The sequence below is a fragment of the Pelophylax lessonae genome (assembly GCF_965119305.1).
Source record: "Pelophylax lessonae genome assembly, chromosome: 10".
NCBI classification, from domain to species: domain Eukaryota; kingdom Metazoa; phylum Chordata; class Amphibia; order Anura; family Ranidae; genus Pelophylax; species Pelophylax lessonae.
In genome coordinates, this window is record NC_138777.1 from 232,345,670 (window position 1) to 232,371,401 (window position 25,732).

The 25,732-nt window shown below is 44.7% G+C and overlaps 1 protein-coding gene across 1 annotated transcript; it reads left to right on the forward strand.

Moving 5' to 3' along the window:
* Nucleotides 1-280: 280 nt before the first annotated feature.
* LOC309566036 (uncharacterized protein) lies at nucleotides 281-25,732 on the forward strand. The gene is made up of 8 exons (XM_082271059.1): nucleotides 281-369; nucleotides 5,401-5,436; nucleotides 11,105-11,218; nucleotides 16,033-16,113; nucleotides 17,874-17,966; nucleotides 18,951-19,066; nucleotides 19,176-19,261; nucleotides 25,559-25,732. The coding sequence occupies exons 2-8, from the start codon at nucleotides 5,434-5,436 to the stop codon at nucleotides 25,696-25,698; spliced, it is 633 nt and encodes a 210-aa protein (XP_082127185.1). The 5' UTR covers nucleotides 281-369; nucleotides 5,401-5,433; the 3' UTR covers nucleotides 25,699-25,732.

The following is a 25,732-nucleotide window of genomic DNA, read 5'->3' on the forward strand; positions in this document are numbered from 1 at the left end:
TGTTATAATATCTTTTACTTATTTTCTATTTTTTTCCCACGAAAGTGGAGTTACACTTTCAGTAAATGTTTGCATACAGCTTGGAGAATGCTGACTGGAAGGATGAATATTGTGTATGACTTTGCTCCTGATATATGATATATGATATATGATATATGATACTTGACGTTTGGCAGAGGGGAAGTATAATTTTGGCCCAGTCCCCTCCCCGGGGTGTGAATGGCGCAGTGTATGGGACAGGAAGTAAGCTGAGTGATTCAGCTGTAAGATAGGGAGGAGGGTTTATCCAGAGTGGTGGAAAACAGCCGGAGAGACAAAGCACACAGTGGGCCCAGCACGGCTTCTTCTGATTGGCTGCAGGCAAGTAAAATGACATTTGAAGGCAGCAGGGGCAGGCTGGAAACAGAGCTGGGTTGGCTGTTTCATGCAGACACTTGGAGGGCTCTCCCGGGGTACAGGGGGGTTTCTGGGCACCGGTTATCCCCCTAAGTGTTACAAGCTGACTACACACCTTACAATCTGATTGAATTTAAAAAAAATCTGACATTCTAGAAGAGAGAAAACATTGAAAGACACAAGACTAAAGGTGTGATGTCATTTAATGCTGACCTTTCACCTTTTTTAAAACTTTTAAGCAGTGGTTGTCAACTGATGAGCTACAGGGGGCCACAAATGTGGCCCCTGACATCATCAAAGGGCCACATACAATTTTCAGTATATGTAATACTGGAGAGGAGGAGGGTCAGAGACTGCAGACCTAATAGAGGAGATGGGGGTCAGAGACTGCAGACCTAATAGAGGAGATGGGGGTCAGAGACTGCAGACCTAATAGAGGAGATGGGGGTCAGAGACTGCAGACCTAATAGAGGAGATGGGGGTCAGAGACTGCAGACCTAATAGAGGAGATGGGGGTCAGAGACTGCAGACCTTATAGAGGAGATGGGGGTCAGAGACTGCAGACCTAATAGAGGAGATGGGGGTCAGAGACTGCAGACCTGATAGAGGAGATGGGGGTCAGAGACTGCAGACCTAATAGAGGAGAAGGGGGTTTAGAGACTGCAGACCTAATAGAGGAGATGGGGATCAGAGACTGCAGACCTAATAGAGGAGATGGGGGTCAGAGACTGCAGACCTAATAGAGGAGATGGGGGTCAGAGACTGCAGACCTGATAGAGGAGATGGGGGGTCAGAGACTACAGATCTGATAGAGGAGATGGGGGGTCAGAGACTACAGATCTGATAGAGGAGATGGGGGTCAGAGACTGCAGACCTGATAGAGGAGATGGGGGGTCAGAGACTACAGATCTGATAGAGGAGATGGGGGTCAGAGACTGCAGACCTGATAGAGGAGATGGGGGTCAGAGACTGCAGACCTGATAGAGGAGATGGGGGTCAGAGACTGCAGACCTGATAGAGGAGATGGTTGTCAGAGACTGCAGACCTGATAGAGGAGATGGGGGTCAGAGACTGCAGACCTGATGGAGATGGGGGTCAGAGAGTGAGGATACATTGCTCGCTGGGGAGATGCTGCAGAAGACAATATTAATCTGGGAATGTTACATGAAGCTTGTAGGGATCAGTGCTATTATCCTAATCAATCTTCCCACTACAGACTGCTGAGATCCAAGGGCCACACTTCATATATCAAGGGGCCACAGGTTGGGCATCGGGGCTTTACCTCATTGCACTCCGACCCCCTTCATATTAGATGCTAGGATTTTAACTTTTTTATACCTTAACCGCTTCCGGACCGCCCACCTTGTATTTATATCGGTACTTTGACGTTGAATACAGCGGTTATGGCAGCAGATGTTAAAGTGGTTGGTCCGCTTTAACATAAGGGTGGTCCCAGCAGCGGATTTGCCACAGGATCACCTTTATCGGCGGCAGAAAAAGGTTCCCCCCCCCCCCTGCCACTTCCCGATTGTTTTCCCTGCTTACCAGAGCCGCCGGACAATTTAGACATTGTCACTTAGGGGTGTACTCACTTTTGTTGCCAGCGTTTTAGACATTAAAGCGGAGTTCCGGCCACAAAATCGACATAATCTTGCTTTTCTTTACCTGAAAAGGAAAGGGGTAGTTACGATTTTCTTTTTTTTTTACTTACCTTGTTATTGTAGAAGATATACTCACCTTTCTTCCACTTCCACCCTCGGCGGCCGCGGCCTGCGCCGTCACTTCCGGTTTGCAATGATTCCTGGGAGCTGAACGTCATCTCTCCCAGGAGTCAATGCGACGGCATCGGCCCCTCTCGTCACTTCCGGTGCACCGGAAGTGACAAGAGGGGCCGGTGCAGGCGCATTCTGGGAGAAGAGGACACGGAAGAGGACGCAGAAGAGGATTGCGCCGGCTTCAGCTACCCACATCAGATATGGCAAAGCTGGAGAAGAAATTTTAAAAGTGAGTATTTCTTCTTGCAGGTAAGTGCAACCCGGGACAGATCAGAGGCTATCCATTGTGGAATGTACTAGCCCTGACTGTCCCGGGGGTATTTTCATTGAAAATATTTTTTTGTGGCCGGAACTCCACTTTAAGAGCCGATTCACACCGGGGCGACTCAAAGTTTGAAGCCGCCCGTGCAGCACGACTTCATCGTGGCTTGCAAACGACTTCTCTAATAGAAGTCAATGCAAGCCGCTCTGACTTTGCCCAAAAATAGTGCAGGAACCTTTTTCTAAGTCGGAGCGACTTGAGTCGCTCTGATTAGAACGGTTCTATTGCACAGAATGGAGCGCTACTTGTCAGGCGACCAAGTCGCCTGACAAGTCGTGGCAGCGTGAACTGGGTCTTATGGCTGTGTTGAGTTGTTTTGAGGGGACAGCAAGTTTACACTGTTATACAAGCTGTACACTCACTACTTTACATTGTAGCAAAGTCTCATTTCTTCAGTGAGCTGTATAGGAGGCTGAGATTATTTTTATAGGTTTGTTATAATTCTTGTTTTTTTTTTTTTTTTTTTTAGTACTATTCTATTCTTATCTTGTTAAATATTCTTTTTTGGCTCCACATGTTTTTTTAATGATTCCATCTGTCTGCACATCCACAATAAAGGGAGCGCATGAATAACACATAAGCCACACCCACAGGAGCTAGCTAGAGTTACCTTTCCAATATATGACCATATCCTGATAGACGATCCCTGGGTCCATTCTCACTCTGGTGCCCAGGAGTCAGGTCAGGTACGTTCTTTTTCTCATTCCATACTTGCCAATCTACCCGCCAGCCTGGTGACTAGGTTACTTCTTACAATTCATATCTAGCTCCACTTTTGTAGCAAATTTTGTATATACACTCACCTACTCCTTTATTAGGTACACCTGTTACATAGTTACATAGTAGGTGAGGTTGAATAAAGACAATAGTCCATTCAGTTCAACCTGTGTAAGCGCGCGTGGCCGTAATCATCTCTCATACCCCTGAATGTTCTGATCCTTGAGATGTACATCTAAGAGTCTTTTGAAAGCCACCATACTTCCCGCAGAAACCACCTCTTGTGGTAGAGAATTCCACAATCTTGTAGCCCTAACAGTAAAGAACTCCCTGCGTTGCCTGAGGTTAAAACGCTTCTCCTCTAATCGCATTGTATGCCCTCGAGTCCTCATGCAATCCTTTCGACTGAATAGCTTTTTTTCTATACTGAGATCACCATTGAGATATTTATAAATTGCTATCATGTCCCCTCTCAGGCGTCTCTTCTCCAGGGAGAATAAATCAAGCGATTGCAGACGCTCTTCATAATTAAGATCCTCCAATCCCCTAATTAGTTTAGTTGCCCTTCTCTGGACTCTCTCCAGCTCCAACACATTCAATTGCTTTGTAACACAAATTGCTTATCAGCCAATACCATGGCAGCAACTCAATGCATTAAGGCATCTAGACATGGTGAAGATGACTTGCTGAAGTTTAAATGGAGCATCAGAATGGGGAAGAAAGGGGATTTAGGGTTTCTTTGAAGGTGGCATGGTTGTTGGTGGCAGACGGGCTGGTCTGAGTATTTCTGGGATTTTCACACACAACCATCTCTCAGGCTTACAGAGAATGGTGGGAAAAAGAGAAAATATCCAGTGAGCGACAGCAGTGCCATCTTAAGAGCATTAAAGGGCCCCGGGCAATGCAGTGCACTGGGGCCCCGCCTACACAATCCCCCATGAGAATAAAAATGCAAAATATAGATAAGGACATATTTATTGGTAAAGCAGTGCCGGGCTAATGATAGCTTCCAAGTTGGGCGGCTGGGTCCGGTGAACACACACACGGATGAGAGTCAGACTGGACTGTCCTGTGTGCTCCTGTTCCCATGGAGGCGGACAAGTATTCCTGCAGTTGTGGGCTCCCCCTCCACGGCCCAAGTGGCCCGACAGCATCGCAGGACCAACAGGCACTTGCCACCTGCTAAGTTCAGTAGCGGGATGCACACGGGAATCAGGAACTAATGCCTTGCTGGGGCTGGGTCGCTGGGCAGGTGGGGCTCCCCAGACAAGTGGGGCCCCCGTGCAACTGCCCAGCGTGCCCATTCGGTTAGATGGCCCTGAGCGGCAGTTGTGTGGAGGAAGTTCCAGAAAAAAAAAGTACAGCATGCTGTATTTTTCTTACACAGAACAATACTGGAGCGCTGTAAAATACATCAAAAAAGCGTTAAAAATGCTCATGCGGAAACGCATCCAGGAACGGATCTGGAGGAAGTTTTTGTGGTAATGGTAAGGGCCGGTTCACACTCTTGCGAGTGCGGCGATTGCATGTAATTCGGAGTGCACTGCTCCTTCATTACATGCGATCGGATGCGCGGATGCAAATTCAGCCATACACTTTATATGGCTGAAATTCGCACTGCACCCGCACAAAAGACGCACAGGACCCTTTTTTCCAGCCGCATCAGGATCGGATCGCACAGTGGTTCACACTTGTGCGATCCGATCCTGTGCGAACTGTCAGATCGCACTGCGATATGCGATAAAACTGGGGGTGTCGTTAACATTTAATTGACACCCCCTGCGTATCGCATATGGCAGTGTGAACTGCCAGATGTGCGTTTGCGATGCGGGAACAGGCTGCGAATTCGCAGCCTTCCCGCATCGCACAAGTGTGAACCGGGACTAACTTTGATAAAAAATAAATAAAAAAAAATTCTGACAAAGGGAAATGACCTTTAATGACCTGAAGGTATCCTTCAGACTCTTGCAACACTTTGCAACATTCTACCATATACAATTTACCCGATGAGATACATCTGCATTTACTAATCGGTTACATCAACAAGATGACTGCAGAATAGTAATTGTCTTTTTTTTTTTTTTTTTTAATTGAAAATTTGCAATTTACAAGTCTCAACCAGAAACAGAAAGGGGTAAATTTACAAAGCTAATCTAATAATTATTTTTGTATCCTCTTTTATTTCTGTAGGTAATACTGAGTGTTGACTGACTCCTCCCATTTATGGTACGTATATAACGGTGTCCTGAAAATGAAATATATCTATATGTATTGTGGCATTTTGAATAGTACAGGAAGGTTAGAAATTAAAGTGATAATAAAGTCTGTTGTGTTTTTTTTTTTTTTTTTGTTTTAAATAAACATTGTATACTTACCTGCTCTGTGTAATGGTTTTGCACAGAGCAGCCCGGATCCTCCTCTTCTTGGGTCCCCCTCTGGTGCTCCTGGCCCCTCCCTCCTGTCAAATGCCTCCACAGCAAGCAGCTAACTATGGGGGGCACCAGAGCCGAGCCGTTGCTCTGTGTGTCCATTCAGACATGGAGCTGTGGCTAGGCCCCGCCCTCTCTGTCTCCTCATTGGCTCATTGACTCTGATTGACAGCAGATTGCTGTGTCTCAGCCTGTCTGGAGGGAGAGTCCCAGACAGCCAAGTCTCTCATGCAACATTGCTGGATCGAGCTGGAGCTCAGGTAAGGTTTAGGGGGGCTGCTGCACACAGAAGGTTTTTTTATCTTAACCTCTCTGGCGGTAATCCCGAGTGTAGCTCAGGGTTAATTTTCGTTACCAAAAGTGGTAACCCCGAGCCACACTTGGGGTTACCATGTAGTGAAACTTACTTTGTCCCTACGATCCCCTGATGTCCTCCCGCTGTGTCCTCCAGCAGATGCTGGCATCCGTCTTTCAGATTCCCTTCCCAGGGAGCGCCGCAATGCAGGGGGGGTGGAACCTGGCGGTAAAAACAAAAAAAGTACACGACACATGACATGATACATTGTAATCTGTTTGATTACATTACTGTATCAAATCATTTCACCTCAGTTTTGTTCCTATTGCTTTGTCCAGTGCCCTGCCTTCACTTTTACTGTTTTATTCCTTTTATTTTTATTCATTTTTTAATAATAATAATAATAATAATAATATATTAATTTATCAATTAATTTATTAATTTATTTTATTCATTCATTTATTAATAATTTATTCATAATTTGTATTCACTTTTACAGTTCTATTCCTTTTATTTTATTTATTTTTTAATAATAATATATTAATTTATCAATTCATTTATTAATTTATTTTATTCATTAATTCATTCATTTATTAATAATGTATTCATAATTTGTATTCACTTTTACTGTTCCTTTTTTTTTTAATAATAATAATAATATATTAATTTATTAATTCATTTATTAATTAATTTTATTCATTCATTCATTTATTAATAATTTATTCATAATTTGTATTGATAATCATAATCATAATGACATAATCAGACCGCCAGGGAGGTTAATGCGTAGAATAATGCACCTTCTGCCTTTACAATCTCTTTGACTCATAGCATTCAACACAATAGATAAGGAACTATTAGATCAAAGTAAAAAATTGTAGGAAGCTAATAATAATATCAGCAAATGCTAAAAAATCTGGAGACTGCTCTGGTTTTATATGGTTTTCGGTAAATAGATCCTAGCAGGTGCCTAAAATGTTGTCTATAATATATTATCACATACTGCATGGTGATACAAGTTAACTTCTTGCTGTCCATGTTACATAGTTTCATAGTTAGTAAGGTTGAATAAAGACACCAGTCCATCCAGTTTAACCAGTGTCAGTATGGGTGTTTTTTTGTGTTTTTCTTTTTTATTTTAGTTTTCAAAGGAGAAGTACGGGGAAAGCTCGTTTGGCTGTACTTCCCCTGTGGATCACAGGAATGCAGTTCGTTCTGTACTCCTGTGACCCGTTTTCAGCTGACAGTGGGCTAAAGTCTGCTGTCGGCTGACACTACAGGTCCAGACTTGGGAAAGATTGTGACCATACAGTCGGGATCCGTCCAGGAGCCTGGACCTGTGCCTGGCTCATCTTGCTGACAGCGGGTTAAAGTCTGCTGTCGGCTGCAACTCACAGGTTCAGACTTGGGAAAGATCATGAACATACAGTCGGGATCCCTTCCAGGAGCCTGGACCGGTGCCAAGCTCATCTTGAACCTGAGCTAGGCACTCCCGTCCCCTCCACAGCCCAGCGCTCCACTGAGTGTGGAGGGGCAGAGCAGAGATCAGTGACTGACAGTCAGCAGATCTCTGCTCAGGGAGCACTGAGAACTGAGGTGATCAACAGTGTTGGATCGCTCAGTTCTCCACCTTAGAGCCATAATAATAACTTGTTTTATTGTATATGCACGAAAATAAATACATGTACATTCACAATGCAAAGTTGTAGAACATCAAGTAATTGATAGTACTATCAAATGCAGTGATAGGGAGTCAAACTTCACAAGAGAAGTACAGCATATATGTAGCACCCTCCTAGATAGGTGCTAGGAAAAGCATAGTTTTTGCTCCATCTGCTTATCAGGGGAGCCTGATCGATAGTTAGGCCTGTTACATGTGTCCATGTGTGATTTACCTGGTCTGAGGGAGTGTCCCCACTGTATCCAATAGGGGAGCCGGTTGGACAGTGGAGGAAACCCAGCCAGTGACACACAGGCTTTTGTGGCTGTCCCAGTGGGAGGGCACAACAGTGGTGCATCCTGGGATAGGTCATAAATGTGACAGGGTGTCTTTGGGCGGGTAGCCAGGTCCCAGGAGGGGGGTAACAGCTGTCTCTCCTCCTGTCAGTGTGGAAAGTGGTCACAGGCAGTCAGCCTAGTGGACCAGAGGTGTGGTGCTGAGCTAAGAAGTCCAGAGGATACTGAGCAAGTGGCAGAGCAACCTAAAGGAAAAACAGTGTCCCTGAGTACCAGGGAGCTTGCCAGGGGTCTGCCCAGGAAGGGGATCACTCCGGTGAGAGTCAGTGGACAGGAGCTATCACACACAGCAAGTAAGAAAGGGGGTGCCAAGTTAGACCCTGAAGAGTAATCTAAAGCAGAGTTCACTTTCTATATCTTCACTTCAGTGGCAAGGTGAAGCAGCGGCCTTGCCGCAAACACTACAGTTAGATGTTTTCAAGATTTGTGCATAGTTCTTAAGTTGGAGTATCCCACTCATCCCTTCTCCCATCCCAGTTCAAAATAAAACACAAAACCAAATCCCCTGGACTGTTCATTGACTGAGCCAAGGACTTAAATTGATGGGTTTAACAGACTGTTGCTATGGGTAACCCAGGGGAATCCATGATCAGCAGCTCCCAAGGGGGCAGTGCTACTTATAGGAAATGATCAACCAGCTGTGCAGAGAATACTGTAGGTGACACATACAATCAAGTGATATATGTAAAAGAACAATCCTACTCCTAAATTTTGGATGAAAACAAAACCAAGGTAGCATCATATAAAAGTAGGAAATTACTTGCCAGATTATGACTGTTTTCACCTGCCATCTTTACCAAATAGGGTGTAGAGCAAACTATACCCATGCCTTGTGATTTTTACTCATATTATTCCTTGGAACGTTATAACTGGGGGTTTCTCTAAAGTGGTGGGTCAGTAATCAAGGACAAATGGGAGTTGCTTGTATGTTGACTATCTAACCAGGCACCCCAAATTTTATATAAAAAAATTTTGGACACCCTCTAGCCCAATTCTGATTATTAGTTTTTTTCCACATAGTAATATGAAGGGATTATGTTTGTATTTGCAGCACCCTCCAGTGTGCTAGCAGTGTAAATAGGTTTTTCTCATTTAGAGTGAGTAAATTTGTGCAGGCTTGGCTTCCCGTCCAAAGACACCCTGCCACATGTGCCCTTGGCTTTTACAGCCTATCCCAGGATGCACCACTGTTTGTGCCAACCCACTGGGACAACTACAAAAGCCTGCGCATCACTGGCTGGGTTTCCTCCACTGTCCAACAGGCCTCTCTATTGGAAACAGTGGGGACACTCCCTCAGACCAGATGAATCGCACATGGACACATGCAACAGGCAAAACTAACAATCAGGCAACCCTGATAAGCAGACAGAGCAAACTACCCTTTACCTGCCTAGCACCTATCTAGAAGGGTGCTAGACTGGCATTGCTCATGTCTATTTAAGGGCTCCTCAGTCCCCTGCCAGGCCCACTTCCTGGGATATGAGTAAGAGCCCCTAAATATGCAGGGCAACCCCCTTCGCTTCCGCCCACTAGTTTTTAGAACATTCTCCAATATTCTAGAAATGGGGAGGCACCAGAGAGCTGCCAGGATGGGTCCTCCAGGCCTGAACTCTAGTAATCCTGACCCATATTCCATGGCTCATGCTTAGCCCTGGGCCAGACTAGAATTTACTTACACTAGTAGACCTCTAGAGGGTGCTACACAAATATTGGGGAGATTAAATGTGGATGAAATAATGGCAGTAATAAGGGCAGTAATCTGGGACCACAAAGGCCTAACTCTATCACAATCCCAGACTATATGCAGAAAATCCCGAGGATATGTAGAACATTTAATGGTAAATAGGTGTGTCTCTTGCATGTGGAACAAATGTTGTGGGGTTGGGTGTTTATGTCAATACCATTTCCCATATCTCTGTATATTGCGTTCATTAACACCTTCCCTCCCGGCCTATAGCTGAATGATGGCCGGGCAGTGGTTTTACCATCCTCACTGGACATCATGTGATGTCCTTCACATTCACGGTGCTTGTTCGCACCTTCAGGGGAGTGCAACGCGGCGATCAGTGGTGAGCTGTGTTCCTCGGACACAGCGCGTCACCGATCAGGGTAAAGAGTCGATAAAGTAGGCTGTTTACCATGTGATCAGCTGTGTCCAATCACAGCTGATTACATGTAAACAAATGTCGGCAATCGACATTTCCTTTCCTCAGCGCTGTCAGTGTCTGAGGAAAGGAAAGCCGATAACCAGACACAGCGGACATTTACACTGATAATCAGGGCACTGATCATCAGTGCAGCATATCAATGTCCATCAGTGCAACATATCAGTGCAGTCTCATCAGTGCAGTCTCATCAGTGTAGCCTCTTTAGTGCCCATCAGTGCAGCCTCATCAGTGCACATCAGTGAAGAAGAAAAATTATTATTTGCAAAATTGTATAACCGAAACTAAGGAAAAGGGTTTTATTTCAAAATTTTCAGTCTTTTTTTCCTTTGTTTAGCAAAAAATTAAATCCCAGTGGTGATTAAATACCACCAAAAGAAAGCTCTATCGGTCTCGAAAAAATGATAAAAATGTCATATCTGTAAAGTGTTGCATGACCGTGCACTTTTCATTTAAAGTGCAAATGAAAGCGCTGAAAGCTGAAAATTTGGCCTGAGCAGGAAGGAGGTGAAAGTGCTCGGTATTGAAGATGTTTATGTAACATGCCCAGCTAAGAGTTTTTGGAATGATCAACATTTCCTACTGACCCCACTGATTGTGAAAGGGTGTTCCCTTCCACATAACATTCAAACAGCACAGTGTAAGGTAGGCCTAAAGCCCAGCTGCCACACGTGGGCGTCCATTGCGGCATGAGGTTTGGGTGCTGAGAGAGTGCTGATGCCGCACTATTAGCACACTGACCACGCTCACCAACGGCTCTCAGTCAAGCCTTTGGATTGGGAGCCAGAGAGATCTGACTGAGAGCCAGTCACAGTGGTTTTATGATACAGAAGCTGTGCCGCCTCCCAGGTATTCCCAGGTAAAGGACACTTAAAGGGTGATAAGGGGTTAAAATTGCACTTTTGGGCTGGAACCGGAGAACATAAGAACTATAAATAACCACCCTGTACTTTCCAGTTTCCTCAATCTTATTTGTTTTCTATTATCAGGCTGCTATGTCGGGGAAGCCTGTTGGGTTTGAAGGCTCAGAAGGAAGTCCTGCTAAAGATGTGCGATTGCCTTATCCTGAAACATCTGCGAATCTGCCTTATCCTGAAACATCTGTGAGTCTGCACATCAAAATGGTTCACTACATAGAAATAATGGGAAAGGGTTGTTTCCTTCCAGCTATTGGATAGCTAGAACCAAGAGCCAAGAGACTTGATATTTTGAGTAACCACAAGTCTAACTTATTGTGGTGAGAAGACCCTCCACATGGGGGCAGCCTTCTCACCCAGCATCCCTAACTAGGTGATCCAGTAGGTACAATATCTGTCAGTCTTGACCCGGCGCTCAGCATCGCTCCTCCAAGGTGACCCTGAACCCTGCCACTGACTACCTACTACTGGTTGGTCACACCCCCAAGGCCAGGAAGGCACGAACAGTCCAGAAACTGGCGCTTGCAGTGTCCTTTTCACTGGCAACACTCAGCACCCAGTTTTCCTCTAACAGGAACTTCGTTTTCGGAGCCTGAGCAACCGATCAGTCCTGTAGGGGTTAGTAGTTTCTTCAGGGGCCCCTGGCACCAGGGCACTCCCCCACCAAAAGATTCTCAGATTGCTGCCTACTTCTTCCAGGCAGCCACTCACAGAGTTCTGTCACTGTCCCATTGGCCCAAGATAGTTCACTTAGAACTCTTTACAATTTGTAATCCATGATCCTGGCCCGATGGCCCAATGGATCTCTTGAACAGCACATTGCAGTCCTTTCCTCCTGGAAAATTAGAGGGTCGGCCCTCTGAAGTGAGTCCACTAGCCAGTGGTGTCTTGTAGCTTCCTCAACCCCTTCTGCAAGAATAGAAGGGGAAGGGATAACGGGAATAGGGCATAAGCCCCAGCAACAACTGAACTTTGAACTTTTCTCTCTTTTTTTCTTTTTTTCCCTGTATGTCTCTCAGTTAATGAGCATAGGCTAGCCAGCTTCAATTGGGTACAACAGTCTCTTCTCAACAGTAGAAATCCAGTTAGGGGATTTGCACAACTTTCCCCTCCTCATCCCGAACTCTGACTGACCAAGCCTGGCCAGATCCATGTGGGTGGCGGACCTCTATTTGGTCTATGTAGATAGCCCGCCCTGATTCCACTGCGCCTTCACCGACAAGAAGGTCTTCCATAAGTCCAGCTTACACTGATTGCGATAGGGTTTGGGGGCAAAGAGAAAGTCCCACACAGCCTCATCACACCAGGCTTCTCTTTTGGCCTCTATCTCCAGCATGACCTCCCGTGGAGCATAGGCATAGTCATACCCATACTCTAAGGCCACCTTCCGCTGTATCAATCTTTGCATCCTGGAGAATCTGGGGAGGGTTTTCCGGTTACCTCTCCCAGATGGGGGAATATAGGGTCTCCTCTCTTTTGATGAGGGAGACATAGGCCTCATTTTGATCCCGAGCCCGCCATAGTTTCGAAGTGGGGATAGATCTGGGACCCGATTAGTATAGGCCTCACAGAACCCCAGATTCTTGGTGCACTGTCCTCGCACTACGGAATCCCTAGTCTCCTCTTCAGGAACACTTGGACTGGCTGAACTGCTCCGGTCATCCGACCCCCAGTCCTATTCAGTTTCTTCCTCCAATTTCTACACATCCAGTCCTTCCTCCAAGGATCCATACTGATGCTGGAAACTGGGAGACCCCACATTTATGACCCTGGCCTCTTCCTCATCTCTGAATATTGCGTTCTTTAACACCTTCCCGCCCAGCCTATAACAGAATGATGGCCGGGTAGTGGTTTTACCATCCTAACCGGACATCATGAGACCTCTTTCACATCACGGTGCATGTGCGCACCCTCAGGGGAGTGCAACGGGGCGATCCGTGGTGAGCTTTGTTCCTCAGACAAAGCGCGTCACTGATCAGGGTAAAGAGTCGATAAAGTAGGCTGTTTACCATGTGATCCGCTGTGTCCAATCACAGCTGATTACATGTAAACAAATGTCAGCATTTCCTTTCCTCAGCGCTGTCAGTGTCTGAGGAAAGGAAAGCCGATAACCAGACACAGGGGACATTTACACTGATAATCAGGGCACTGATCATCAGTGCAGCATATCAGTGCCACCTTATCAGTGCAGCCTCATCAGTGCCCATCATTGCAGCCTCATCAGTGCCCATCAGTGCAGCCTCATCATGCACATTAGTGAAGAAGAAAAATTACTATTTGCAAAATTTTCTGTCTTTTTTCCTTTGTTTAGCAAAAAATAAAATCCCAGTGGTGATTAAATACCACCAAAAGAAAGCTCTATCTGTCTCAAAAAATGATAAAAATGTCATATCTGTAAAGTGTTGCATGACCGTGCACTTTTCATTTAAAGTGCAAATGAAAGCGCTGAAAGCTGAAAATTGGCCTGAGCAGGAAGGAGGTGAAAGTGCTCGGTATTGAAGATGTTTATGTAACATGCCCAGCTAAGAGTTTTTGGAATGATCAACACTTCCTACTGACCCCACTGATTGTGAAAGGGTGTTCCCTTCCATATAACATTCAACCAGCGCAGAGAAAGGTAGGCCTAAAGCCCAGCTGCCACACGTATGCGTCCATTGCGGCATAAGGTTTGGGTGCTGAGAGAGTGCTGGTGCCGCACTACCAGCACACTGACCACGCTCACCAACAGCTCTCAGTCAAGCCTTTGGATTGGGAGCCAGAGAGATCTGACGGAGAGCCATTCACAGGGGTTTTATGATACAGAAGCTGTGCCACCTCCCAGGTAAAGGACACTTAAAGGGTGTCAAGGGGTTAAAATTGCACTTTTGGGCTGGAACCAGAGAACATAACTATAAATAACCACCCTGTACTTTCCAGTTTCCTCAATCTTATTTGTTTTCTATTATCAGGCTGCTATGTCGGGGAAGCCTGTTGGGTTTGAAGGCTCAGAAGGAAGTCCTGCTAAAGATGTGCGATTGCCTTATCCTGAAACATCTGCGAATCTGCCTTATCCTGAAAGATCTGTGAGTCTGCACATCAAAATGGTTTACTACATAGATATAATGGGAAAGGGTTGTTTCCTTCCAGCTATTGGATAGCTAGAACCAAGAGACTTGGTATGCATGGATGTGTTCTTCCCAAGGTGTGAAGTTCAAAGAAGCCTCCAGTCATCTGTGAGTCCAAACATATGGGACTGTGTACGGGCCTGCACCTCAAAATGGTTCAGTATACAAATTTAATTTTAGGGCTAGGTGTTTCCTTCCATCTATTGGATAGGCAAAACCAGTAGGCAGGAGGCTTGATGTATCAAAGTGTTCTTGCTTTGATATGGAGTTCCAAATAACTCAGCCTCCAGTCATCTGTGAATCCAAACCTTTGGAGTTGTGTATGGGTCTGCACATCAAAATAGTTCAGTATACAAGTTTAATTTTAGGGTTAGGTGTTTCCTTCCAGCTATTGGATAGGTGAAATCAGGAGGCAAGAGGCCCAATGTATCAATGTGTTCTTCTTAAGATGTGGAGTTCCAAATACCTCAACCTTTAGTCCCATTCAAACCAGTCCTGATACTTAGAAACCAGTAGTGGTGGGAAAAAAACTCTAGTTCTTTGTAGAAGCACTAGGTTCTTTGTAGGAGCCAGTTTCAATAGCATTACAAACACATGTAACAAATTCAGGTAGTACTTACTACTGCCACTTTAAGAACCTATTGCTATGACAGTGACCGTTTCTTTAAGAGTTCAGATTCGGAAACTGGCGGTAATTAGGATCAGCTTCAGGAGATTCCCCAGCCAACAGCAATGTCAAATATGGCAAAGTTCATATTTGGGATTTGACTTGGGTCAAAAGAGAGGCAGAACCGATGGGGAACTAATCCCCACAGTCAAAGCGCCTGTTAAGTAGGTGGAGCCTGATGAGGAACTGAGACACTAGTTCCCCATCAAGTCCACCTTGATTGACAGCGGATGGCAGTAGGGGGATTCAAATGCCGCTATTGCACTGAATAACGACTGAGTCCGCCTATACTGGAAAGGGAGAAACACCACCACACATCGAGTCAACAAGATGGCTCCAGCCTGATTCAACCCAGGACTTGCCTCTGGTGCATTTCACCCCCCTCACTGCTTTGAACTGTCAATCACAGGCAAGATGTACCTGATGCTGAACTAGTCTTTTGATTCCCAATTAGGCTTCACCCACCCTACTACAAAACCTCTCGGCAATGTGTCTGTCTATGTGATGGACGCAGAGGCTGCGTGGGGGGGGGGGGGGCACTGAGGAAGGAATGTCCAGTATGGACACTTCAACCTCGAAGAAGGCCTCCAACAGATTCATTTTTTGACAGATACATAAATCTGGCACAAATGCCGAAAATTACAGTTGGGAGGCCAGATAGAATTCCAAAAGGTGTCTACACATCCTTTATGAATTCCCCCTTTATGGTTTTTCACAGAAAATACCATTGGAGGGAGCACTTTATTTATACACTTGGAAGATACTTTAGCAGCACGTAATTGATGCATTGTGAAGATACTTTATGAGTAGTTTGCTCAAACACTGTGAAGATACTTCAGGTGCATTTCATTGGTACACCATGAAGATACTTTAAGAACACTTTAATGATATAATGTGAAGATAATTTAAGAGCACTTTATTGAAACACTGTGAGGATACCTTGGGAGCACTTTACTGAAGATACTTTAGGAGCACTTTACTGAAGACACTTTTGTAGCGCTTTATTAATTACACCGTGAAGATCTAATCAGCACGAAAGAGGGGTAATAAGCAAGCAACTAGCATTTTTAGAAGGAGGGCAGCAATTACAGTCCATTACAAGCTTACTTTAAGGCACAAGTGATCCCAGCACGGTCATTGTCCCATTTTTATAAATAAGAAAGGATATTTCAGATCTATTTTCTCAAATTTGATGTCCTCTAAGAATTTCTTTTTCCAATCTCTTACAGGCCCTTCCTGATGTGGGAAAAATAATGAAAGACTTGGGCATTCAATCAACTATCCCAAAAGAAATTCCAGAAGGCAGTTCAGTAAGTATCACAGATGGAGGACATTGGCCCACAAAATGTGAAATTTCTTTTCCCTAATTCTCCCTTCTCCCTTATAGCCCAGACCAGATCCTCAGTAAAATCCCTTAATCGGTTCCAGCAGGTTTTAGCAGAACAGGCCCCTCAGCTTTTAATATAGCTGGGACCTGTAATGCTCCTGCGTTTTTATAGTAAGCTGGATTTGCAGCTGCAGAATCTCCACTCAGTAGTCATGTAGAGATGTGTTGGAATACCAGATCCAACTCTCCAGACTCATCACTGTGGGCCTGTCTGCTTCAGCATACAGATATACACACACTCAATAAGATGTTCCTGGAGTGATAGGATGTATATGGCAGTATGGAGGTGATGTGCTGAAGGGACAGGTGTGAGCAGTGACAGTAATGATAAGCACTTGATAGTAATGTTCAGGAGAGTGGTAGATGGTAATAGGTAGAATGCAGATAGGTTTAGTAATCATGTATGGTAACAGGTGGTAAGGACAGCAGATGACATATACAGGATAGACTAACCCAGTGCAAGGATAGATGGTAGTAGACTCAAGAGCTAGCAATCTATGTAACAGTGCAGATGATAGAATTAGTATGCATAGATAGTAACAGTCCTTAATGTGCAGAAGTAGATAGTGTAAGTTAGTTATGGAGGATTCCCCTGTGGGGTACTTATCACTAGTAAGGTTAGTAAGTAGAGGGGTCCAGTAGTGAGAGAGTGATCCGGTAGCGAGATACGGGATCAGTAGCGAGGTTCCGGTCTGTTCCAGGTAAAGGAGAGTAGCTGGAGGTTCCGGCAGCATAAGTCAAGCTTGTAAGCATGAGGTTTGAATGAACAATGTGAGAGAGAAAGCCGGCGATTGAAATAGCCGCTCAGAGCGGCGCTCAGCGATGACGTCATCCGGCTTAAAGGTATATGCGTTCCACCTAACTAAAAAGGTGGGACGCAATATAGAAAGGAAAATGGGCAATAAGGGTACCATAGGTACCAGAATCTTACAGGACCTTGATGAGCACATGTAGAAGTACAGCTTAACTGCCCAAAAGGGCAGCAGCTGTTCGGGCTGGGAACTTCTCCTGGACAAGAAGAGGGCTACCTCAGGTCCTAGACTATTTATGCACTCCTCAGCCATCTACTGGGCATCCTCCATCAGGGATTAGCCAAGACCACATAAATACAGTATTTAGGCTGTGGGTCTGCCTCTTCCATCCCACTACATTCTAGAATCCTCCAGAAGGCAGGAGGAAGCAGTCGAACCCACAGCCAGTGAAGTCTAGAACAGTCCAAAGCAATCACAAACTGCTCCACTGATTACAGGGGAGCAAAAAAAAAAAAAAAAAAAATTCCTAACCTTTCTAGCAACCTACCAAGGTGTGTGCTACAAACCTATAAAGAAATACTAGATGGTGATTTCAGTAAGGCAAGGTAAGATAGGTACTTATAAAGCTGAGTGCAAGACCTAATAGGTCTTTGAATCTGGGATCGGAGAGAGAAGAGGGATAGCCACACATCCTGCAGTATGTCAGTCTTTCATAAGCTGTAGTGACGTATAATAAGGGTTTTCTAATATTGCATTAGAAACATGAAAGGGAGAACCTGATTGGCCCAAAGAACTGTTAACTCTTCATACATTAAAGTACACTTGTCATTTTGCCCACTCCAGGTAAATTCCTTACCTTGATAGCACTTCCCCCATATGTTAGCACCTTACCTCCCAAAATCTTCAGAATGATTTTCTTTACTCTTACCAGGCTGATGCATCAGTAAAGCCTGGTGGACTTGGCTTTGGAGACTTTTTTGGAAGACCCGGTGAAGATGTGGGATTTCCTTCTTGTGAAACATCAGTAAGTCCAATTGTATTGCATTGAACTTGGCTCCACACATCAAGATGGCATAAAGGCTCAATGCAGGGGAGGACTGGGCTAAGGGTCAGGTGGGCATTTGCCCCCCAGATCAGTACAAACTACACATTATACGTTGACCTGGTGGTTCTGGGTGGGGACATCAGTTGCATATGGACTGAACCTTTAAGTTAACATTTGTGTAAAGTGTCCCAGTAGATATGAAGCTAATATAGGTAGCTACCCTAATTAAGTCAAACCCTTGATTGGGGATGTGTAGTGTGGTGCAGCAGCAGTAAACACGCAAAGTCCAGTTGCAGAGAACAGAACTTGTATTACTGCCGAATCGAGTAATTCATAACAACCCATGGAAAGACACCCAACCAAGAACATTTACAGCATATAACAGCAGTGTGTAGAGGAGTAGGTCCCAGATGTTGCAACAGTGTCTGTCTTGAGAGGCGGAATGTGACCTGGCTGGTCTGTACCCAAATGGGGTCGTTTCCAGGAAGGGCTTGCCCCTAGTCTTTCCTACTCGTCTAGAACCTCTCCCTGCCGCTAATCACTGTCTGATGGGTGACGTGTCTCTATACTACCCACATGCGAAATGCGTGCCAAGCTCAGGAGCCAGGACCTTAAATAGACTCTGTCTGACCCAACATGGTCGCCAGAGTCACATGAGATGGCAGCATCCAATCAGATAGCTCCCCTAGTGACCAAGGAAACCATAGAGTAACCATGTTCCTCCTGACTTCCTCTCCGCTGCAATACTGATGCGGTTTAGAGCCACCTGCAGTGGAGAAAGTAAACTGCACCTGCCTAGTACCAACACTTGCTTCAGTAATGCTCCACCACCTGTACCCTTATTTGTCGACCAGAAGATTATGGCAAAGGACTAATTAGACATGATGGCCAAAAAAAAGTCTGCTATGTAACTGCTATTAATTTTTGTCTATTCTCTAGAATATTGTATCATTTTTATTTCAGGGGGAGTTTCCAAATGTGGAAAAAATCATGAAAGATTTAAGCATTGAGTCACCTGTCTGTCAGGAACCTCCAAAAACCATTCCGGTAAGTTCTGTACACTGTAGCCCTGGGCAAATGTGAATGAAGGTACATCCATGGACAAGCTCTTCCCCCCTGTGATATGTGATGACACCTTGGAACTTTAGAAGGCAATGAGCCTGTGATTCCTGGTATATCCATCTCCAGATGGGAACAGCCAGTTCCCATCTGGAGATGGATATACGGAGTATACCACCTTCTTCCACGATGGCCGGTCTTTTCAGGAGAGTGTGGTAAGCATCCAAAGAGGCACGGTCTATTAAGGGGCCCCCTAGGGTTTACCCCACTGTGGAATAATCCTAATTATTTTTATTGAGAAAATTTTACATAATACAAGTAACAAATAGTCGAGTAAATGACATATACAAGAACTATACCTGTCAACAATTTTGTCAGGTGAAGCGTAAATCTGTGACAGAGTCGAAAATGAAGTCAGTATACAATAAAGAACAGTCTAGTAACAAGAGTAATTATGTGTCGAAAACTATGTCCGGAATGTGAACCATGGTTGTCTCGTTCAACTTATAGGGCAGTGATGGCGAAGCTTGGCACCCTAGAAGTTTTGGAACTACATTTCACATGATGCTCATTCACTCTGAAGTGTAGTTGAGCATCATGGGAAATCTGGTGCCAAGGGTCTCCATCACTGTTATAGGGTGTTTAGGGTCTGTAGGTGTTTGTTTCCAGTGTGATCACTCATGGAATCATGGTGGAAATAGTTGGTGTATTAAATGGTACCACTGCAGCCAAGGTTGCCATAGGGAAGGGGATTTTCGGCAGGAACCTCAGCTAGATGCAAGCATCTATTTATATGAGCAATGTTTGTGGGTCAGATCCAGGGTATCTACTGTTGAAGGAGGTTGCTGTTTCTTCCAACGCCTGGTAATACTGAGTCTGGCTGCTAGGAGGATGTGTTACCGAATGTCGAGCAAATGGTGGGAAGGTTTCTATTGTCAGATTTAGTAGGGATAAATTAGGTGAGGGGGAGATTTTGGTGTGGGTCACCATTGAGATAATTCAAAATATCCCTTGCGAGTAAACATGAAGGATCGGGCATTCCCACATTATATGAAAGATGTCGCCTGCTTGTCCGCAATTTCTCCAAAATAGATGAGATGTTTGTTTGTAAAATTTTGCCAGCTTAGTGGGTGTTAACCACTTAAGCCCTGGAGGATTTGGCTGCTCAAAGAACAGGCCCTATTTTGCGATTCGGCGCTGTGTGACTTTAATGGACAATTACGCGGTCGTGCGACGCTGAACCCAAATGAAATTGACACCTTTTTTTCACCTTTTTTTTGCGCAAACCAATTTTTTTTACCAAAAATATGTAGCAGAAAACAAATTGGCTTAAAATGTTAAAAAATTTAGATTTTGAAATTTTTTTTTGAGAATTTCATATAAAAAAATTTCAAAAATATTGTTATTTTTTAAAAATTGTCGCTCTTTATTCGTTTATAGCGCAAAAAGTAAAAATCGCACAGGTGATCAAATACCACCAAAAGAAATCTCTGTTTGTGGGAAAAAAAGGACGTCAATTTCATTTAGGTACAGCTTCGCACGACTGCACAATTGTCCGTTAATATCATGCAGTGCCGAATCGCAAAATAGGCCCTGGTCTTTGAGCAGGAAAATCCTCCGGGGCTTAAGTGTTTGATAAAAACTTTATACTTTTACGAGCACATGTCTTATTAATGAACTGCTGCCTAAAAACCCCTGGGGGAATCTCTTCCTGCTTTTTTTCAGTAGAATTTGGGGTGTGCATCCTCCTTAGCTCCTAGTGCATGTTTTTTGTTTTGTAATGCTGATAGCATATTCTGCCTCCCGTTTCCTGAGTGTGCGCAACAGAATCAAAAATCAGAACCCCATAGGTAAACCCCCAACTAGATGCTCGCTTTTTTTTGTACATCAAGTGAAGGGAACATACTGCACACAGCTGGTCTACTGTGCCCCCTGTTAGGATCAGCAGGTAGAAGGTGAAATGTTAATACAAGTTGAAGATTATACATTAAGAAATATCTATAGAAATTTGTCTCTTTTGTCACAGGTGGCACCGAATGTTTTGGACTCTCCTTCATGCTTGTTTGGTAAGTCCTACATTTTGGACACAGCTAGAAAAGCTATTCACAGCACCCAGACAACTTTACTGAACAAAATTATAAATGCAACACTTTTGTTTTTGCCCCCATTTTTTATAAGCTGAACTCAAAGATCTCAGACTTTTTCTATGTACACAAAAGGCCGATTTCTCTCAAATATTGTTCACAAATCTGTCTAAATCTGTGTTAAGCCCCGTACACACGTACCGATCGTCGGCCGACCGATCGGCCGTCTTTTGTCCAGGGATGTCCTGTCCGCTGAAAAGTGCCAAAAGACTGCACACGAATTTTGTCGGCCAACAACAGCCGACTGCAGAAGTGATGTCATGTGATAGTTAACTTTCCCTGTCTTTTTTCTTCTCTGAGCATGCCCAGTCTTGCAAATCTGCTGAATGTTGGCCGAATTCTGTACTGACTGGCGAACAATCGGCCGTTCTGGTGTCGACATACAAAAATTTTAATGCTTGCACGACAGATTCTGTTTGGCCGAAAATGCGCTGTCGGAAGCATCATACTAACAAGCCTACAATCGGCCAATCGGTCGTCGGCCGAATATTCACGGCCGACAATCGGTATGTGTGTACGGGGCTTTAGTGATCACTTCTCCTTTGCCGAGATAATCCGTCCACCTCACAGGTGTGGAAGATCAAGATGCTGATTAGACAACATGCAGAGGTGGGGGACTTGAGTCACATGACTTGACTTAAAGCGGAGTTCCGGCCACGAAAACGTTTTTTCAATAAAAATACCCCCGGGACAGTCAGGGCTAGTGCATTCCACAATGGATAGCCTCTGAACTGTCCCGGGTCGCACTTACCTTTTACTGCCGGTTCACACTACCGCGACTTGTCAGGCGACCAAGTCGTGCTCCATTCTGTACTATGGGAACCGTTCTAATAGGAGCGACTCCAGTCTCTTCGACTTAGAAAAAGGTTCCTGCACTACTTTTGACCGAAGTCGGAGCGACTTGCATTGACTTCCATTATGTGAAGTCCGTGCAAGTCGCGCCGAAGTCGCGGTGCACGGCGACTTCACTAGTCGCCCCCGAAGTCGTGTCGCCATAGTGTGAACCGACTCTTAGAAGAAATTCTTACCTTGAAAATTTCTTCTCCAGCGCTGCCATCTCGGATGTGGGCAGCTGAAGCCACAGCGTCCTCTTCTGCGTCCTCTTCCGTGTCCTCTTCTCCCAGAATGCGCCTGCACCGGCCCCTCTCGTCACTTCCGGTGTGGGCACGTCATTCCCTGCTAAACAGCTTCTGGGCATGCCCAGAAGCTGTGGAGGGATGACGCGCCTGCACCGGAAGTGACCAGCGGGGCCGGTGCAGGCGCATTGATTCCTGGGAGCGATGGCGTTCAGCTCCCAGGAATTAATGCAAAGAGGAAGAGACGGCACGGGCGGCCGCAGAGGGAGGAAGAAAGGTGAGTATATTTTTATTTTTTTTCAATAACAAGGTAAGTAACCAAAAAAAAAAAATCGTAACTATCCATTTGTTTTTCAGGTGACCAAAAGCAAGCGGATGGCCCAAAATCGACTATGTCGATTTTGTGGCCGGAACTCCGCTTTAAGTCAGACTTAAGTCACCAGTTTGAAGACTTGAGACTTGCTTGACTAAAATTAACAAAAGACTCGACTTGACTTTGACTTAAGACATACAGTGCATTGCGAAAGTATTCGGCCCCCTTGAACTTTTCGAACTTTTGCCACATTTCAGGCTTCAAACATAAAGATATAAAACTGAATCTTTTTTTGAAGAATCAACAACAAGTGGGACACAATCATGAAGTGGAACGAAATTTATTGGATATTTCAAACTTTGTTAACAAATAAAAAACTGAAAAATTGGGCGTACAAAATTATTCAGCCCCTTTACTTTCAGTGCAGCAAACTCTCTCCAGAAGTTCAGTGAGGATCTCTGAATGATCCAATGTTGACCTAAATGACTAATGATGATAAATAGAATCCACCTGTGTGTAATCAAGTCTCCGTATAAATGCACCTGCACTGTGATAGTCTCAGAGGTCCGTTTAAAGCGCAGAGAGCATCATGAAGAACAAGGAACACACCAGGCAGGTCCGAGATACTGTTGTGGAGAAGTTTAAAGCCGGATTTGGATACAAAAAGATTTCCCAAGCTTCAAACATCCCAAGGAGCACTGTGCAAGCGATAATATTGAAATGGAAGGAGTATCAGACCACTGCAAATCTACGAAGACCTGGCCGTCCCTCTAAACTTTCAGCTCATACAAGGAGAAGACTGATCAGAGATGCAGCCAAGAGGCCCATGATCACTCTGGATGAACTGCAGAGATCTACAGCTGAGGTGGGAGACTCTGTCCATAGGACAACAATCAGTCGTATACTGCACAAATCTGCCCTTTATGGAAGAGTGGCAAGAAGAAAGCCATTTCTTAAAGATATCCATAAAAAGTGTCGTTTAAAGTTTTTATATCTTTATATAAAAAGATATATGTGTTCCTTGTTCTTCATGATGCTCTCTGCGCTTTAAACGGACCTCTGAGACTATCACAGTGCAGGTGCATTTATACGGAGACTTGATTACACACAGGTGGATTCTATTTATCATCATTAGTCATTTGGGTCAACATTGGATCATTCAGAGATCCTCACTGAACTTCTGGAGAGAGTTTGCTGCACTGAAAGTAAAGGGGGCTGAATAATTTTGCACGCCCAATTTTTCAGTTTTTTATTTGTTAACAAAGTTTGAAATATCCAATAAATTTCGTTCCAATTCATGATTGTGTCCCACTTGTTGTTGATTCTTCAAAAAAAATTACAGTTTTATATCTTTATGTTTGAAGCCTGAAATGTGGCAAAAGGTTGAAAAGTTCAAGGGGGCCGAATACTTTCACAAGGCACTGTGTATGACTCGAAAGGACTTTTTACGTTTTTTAAATATTTGCATTTTCTCAAGATGTCTTAAAGCAAAAGTTATGTTTCTGACACCACAGTCACTTAAAACACCTCAGTGTGTTCTGATTTTTAGGACACTGGCTGTTTAACAATGGAAATATTTAACATGTTTTTAGTGACTGTGGTGTTGAAACATGACTGGACAAAGGATTTTGAGCTGTTTGGGCATTCAAAGTGTTTCTTTAATATGCCAAGAAAAAAAACAATAAGTAGTTTTGCTAATGTTGAAAATAAAACAAAACCTTTCCTGACCACTGACTTTTAACTGATTTAAATGTGAAAATTGGGGTAGATCAGTATTTTGACTTGATTTGTGATTTGACCAAAATAAATGACTTGACTTGCTTGACTTCTAGCAGGGACTTGACCTTGACTTGCTTGCTTTTCGCCTAAGAGCCCTTTTCTCACGGTCCGCCTCCGTAGGCGGATCCGTGCTGCTCAGAGGGGATCGATCCGCCGATCCCTGCTGAGCCGGGCGGATGACAGCTCCGTCTCCGCTTGCAGAGCGGAGAGGGAGGTGTCACAGCTCCCGCTGCTCTCTATGGGAGATCGGATGAGAGCGGACCGTCTGTCCGCTCTCATCCGATCCGATCCGATCCCTGAACGGATGGAAAAATAGGGTTTCCATCCGTCCGGATTTCACGGACAGGATCGGATGCGGATGGCAGCGGGTGTCAGCGGAGGTGTCTCCACTGACATCCGCTGCCCCATAGAGCTGCATGGAGGATCCGATCAGGCGGATCTGATCGGATCACCCGTGTGAAAGAGCCCTTAGTACCTTGGGACTTGCTTGAGATTTGAAGGTTAAGACTTGAGACTTGCTTGTGACTTAAGGCCCATACACACGTAGCGATTGTCGGCCGTAAATATTCAGCCGCCGAACGATCGGCCGATTGTCGGCTTGTTAGTATGATGCTTCCGACAACCGACTGCGACTTTTCGGCCGAACAGAATCGGGTGTGCAGGCTATAAAATTTTTGTTGGCTGTCACCAGAACGGCCGATTGTTCGCCAGTAAGTACAGAATTCGGCCGACTAACAGCAGATGAGCAAGACTGGGCATGCTCAGAGAAGCAAAAACACACGGAAAGTTAACCATCACATGACATCACTTCTGCAGTCGGCTGTTGTTGGCCGACAAAATTTGTGTGCAGTCTTTAGCACTTTTCAACCGACAGGACAGCCCTGGACAAAAGACGGCCGATCGTTCGGCCGACATTCGGTACGTGTGTACGGGGCTTAAAGGGCCATACACACTATAAGATTTTCTGAAGACTTTTTCCTTCAGATTTACCTTTTCTATGTAGTGGAAGGGTCGGCCAGATTGCATACAAGTTGAAAGTGTTTAGGTTTGACCTCATATTATATGGTTTTGGGAAGTCTAAAGGAAAAAGTCTTCAGAAAATCTTATAGTGTGTATGGCCCATTAGTCCCATGTCTGACAGCATGATTACTGCACAGGTGGGCCTTAGGCCCTGATTTACATTGTGTGTTTATTTTGTAGGTTTTAAAGAGGAGGTGCTGAACGAAAGCAAAGACCCTCAGAAAACGAAGAACCCGTCTGATGCCGCACCGGCCGCCTCCGAGAAAAAACCCGCTGTAGATGACCTAACGAAGAAGGCAGAAGTTGGGAAACAATCCTGATTTTTTTTATTACTGTACGCTGCTTACAATAAAA

Coding starts and splice junctions, on each gene's coding strand:
- LOC309566036 (XM_082271059.1), top strand. Junction 16,114..17,873: donor AAATTCCAGAAGGCAGTTCA/GTAAGTATCACA, acceptor TACTCTTACCAG/GCTGATGCATCAGTAAAGCC. Junction 17,967..18,950: donor TTCCTTCTTGTGAAACATCA/GTAAGTCCAATT, acceptor TTTTTATTTCAG/GGGGAGTTTCCAAATGTGGA.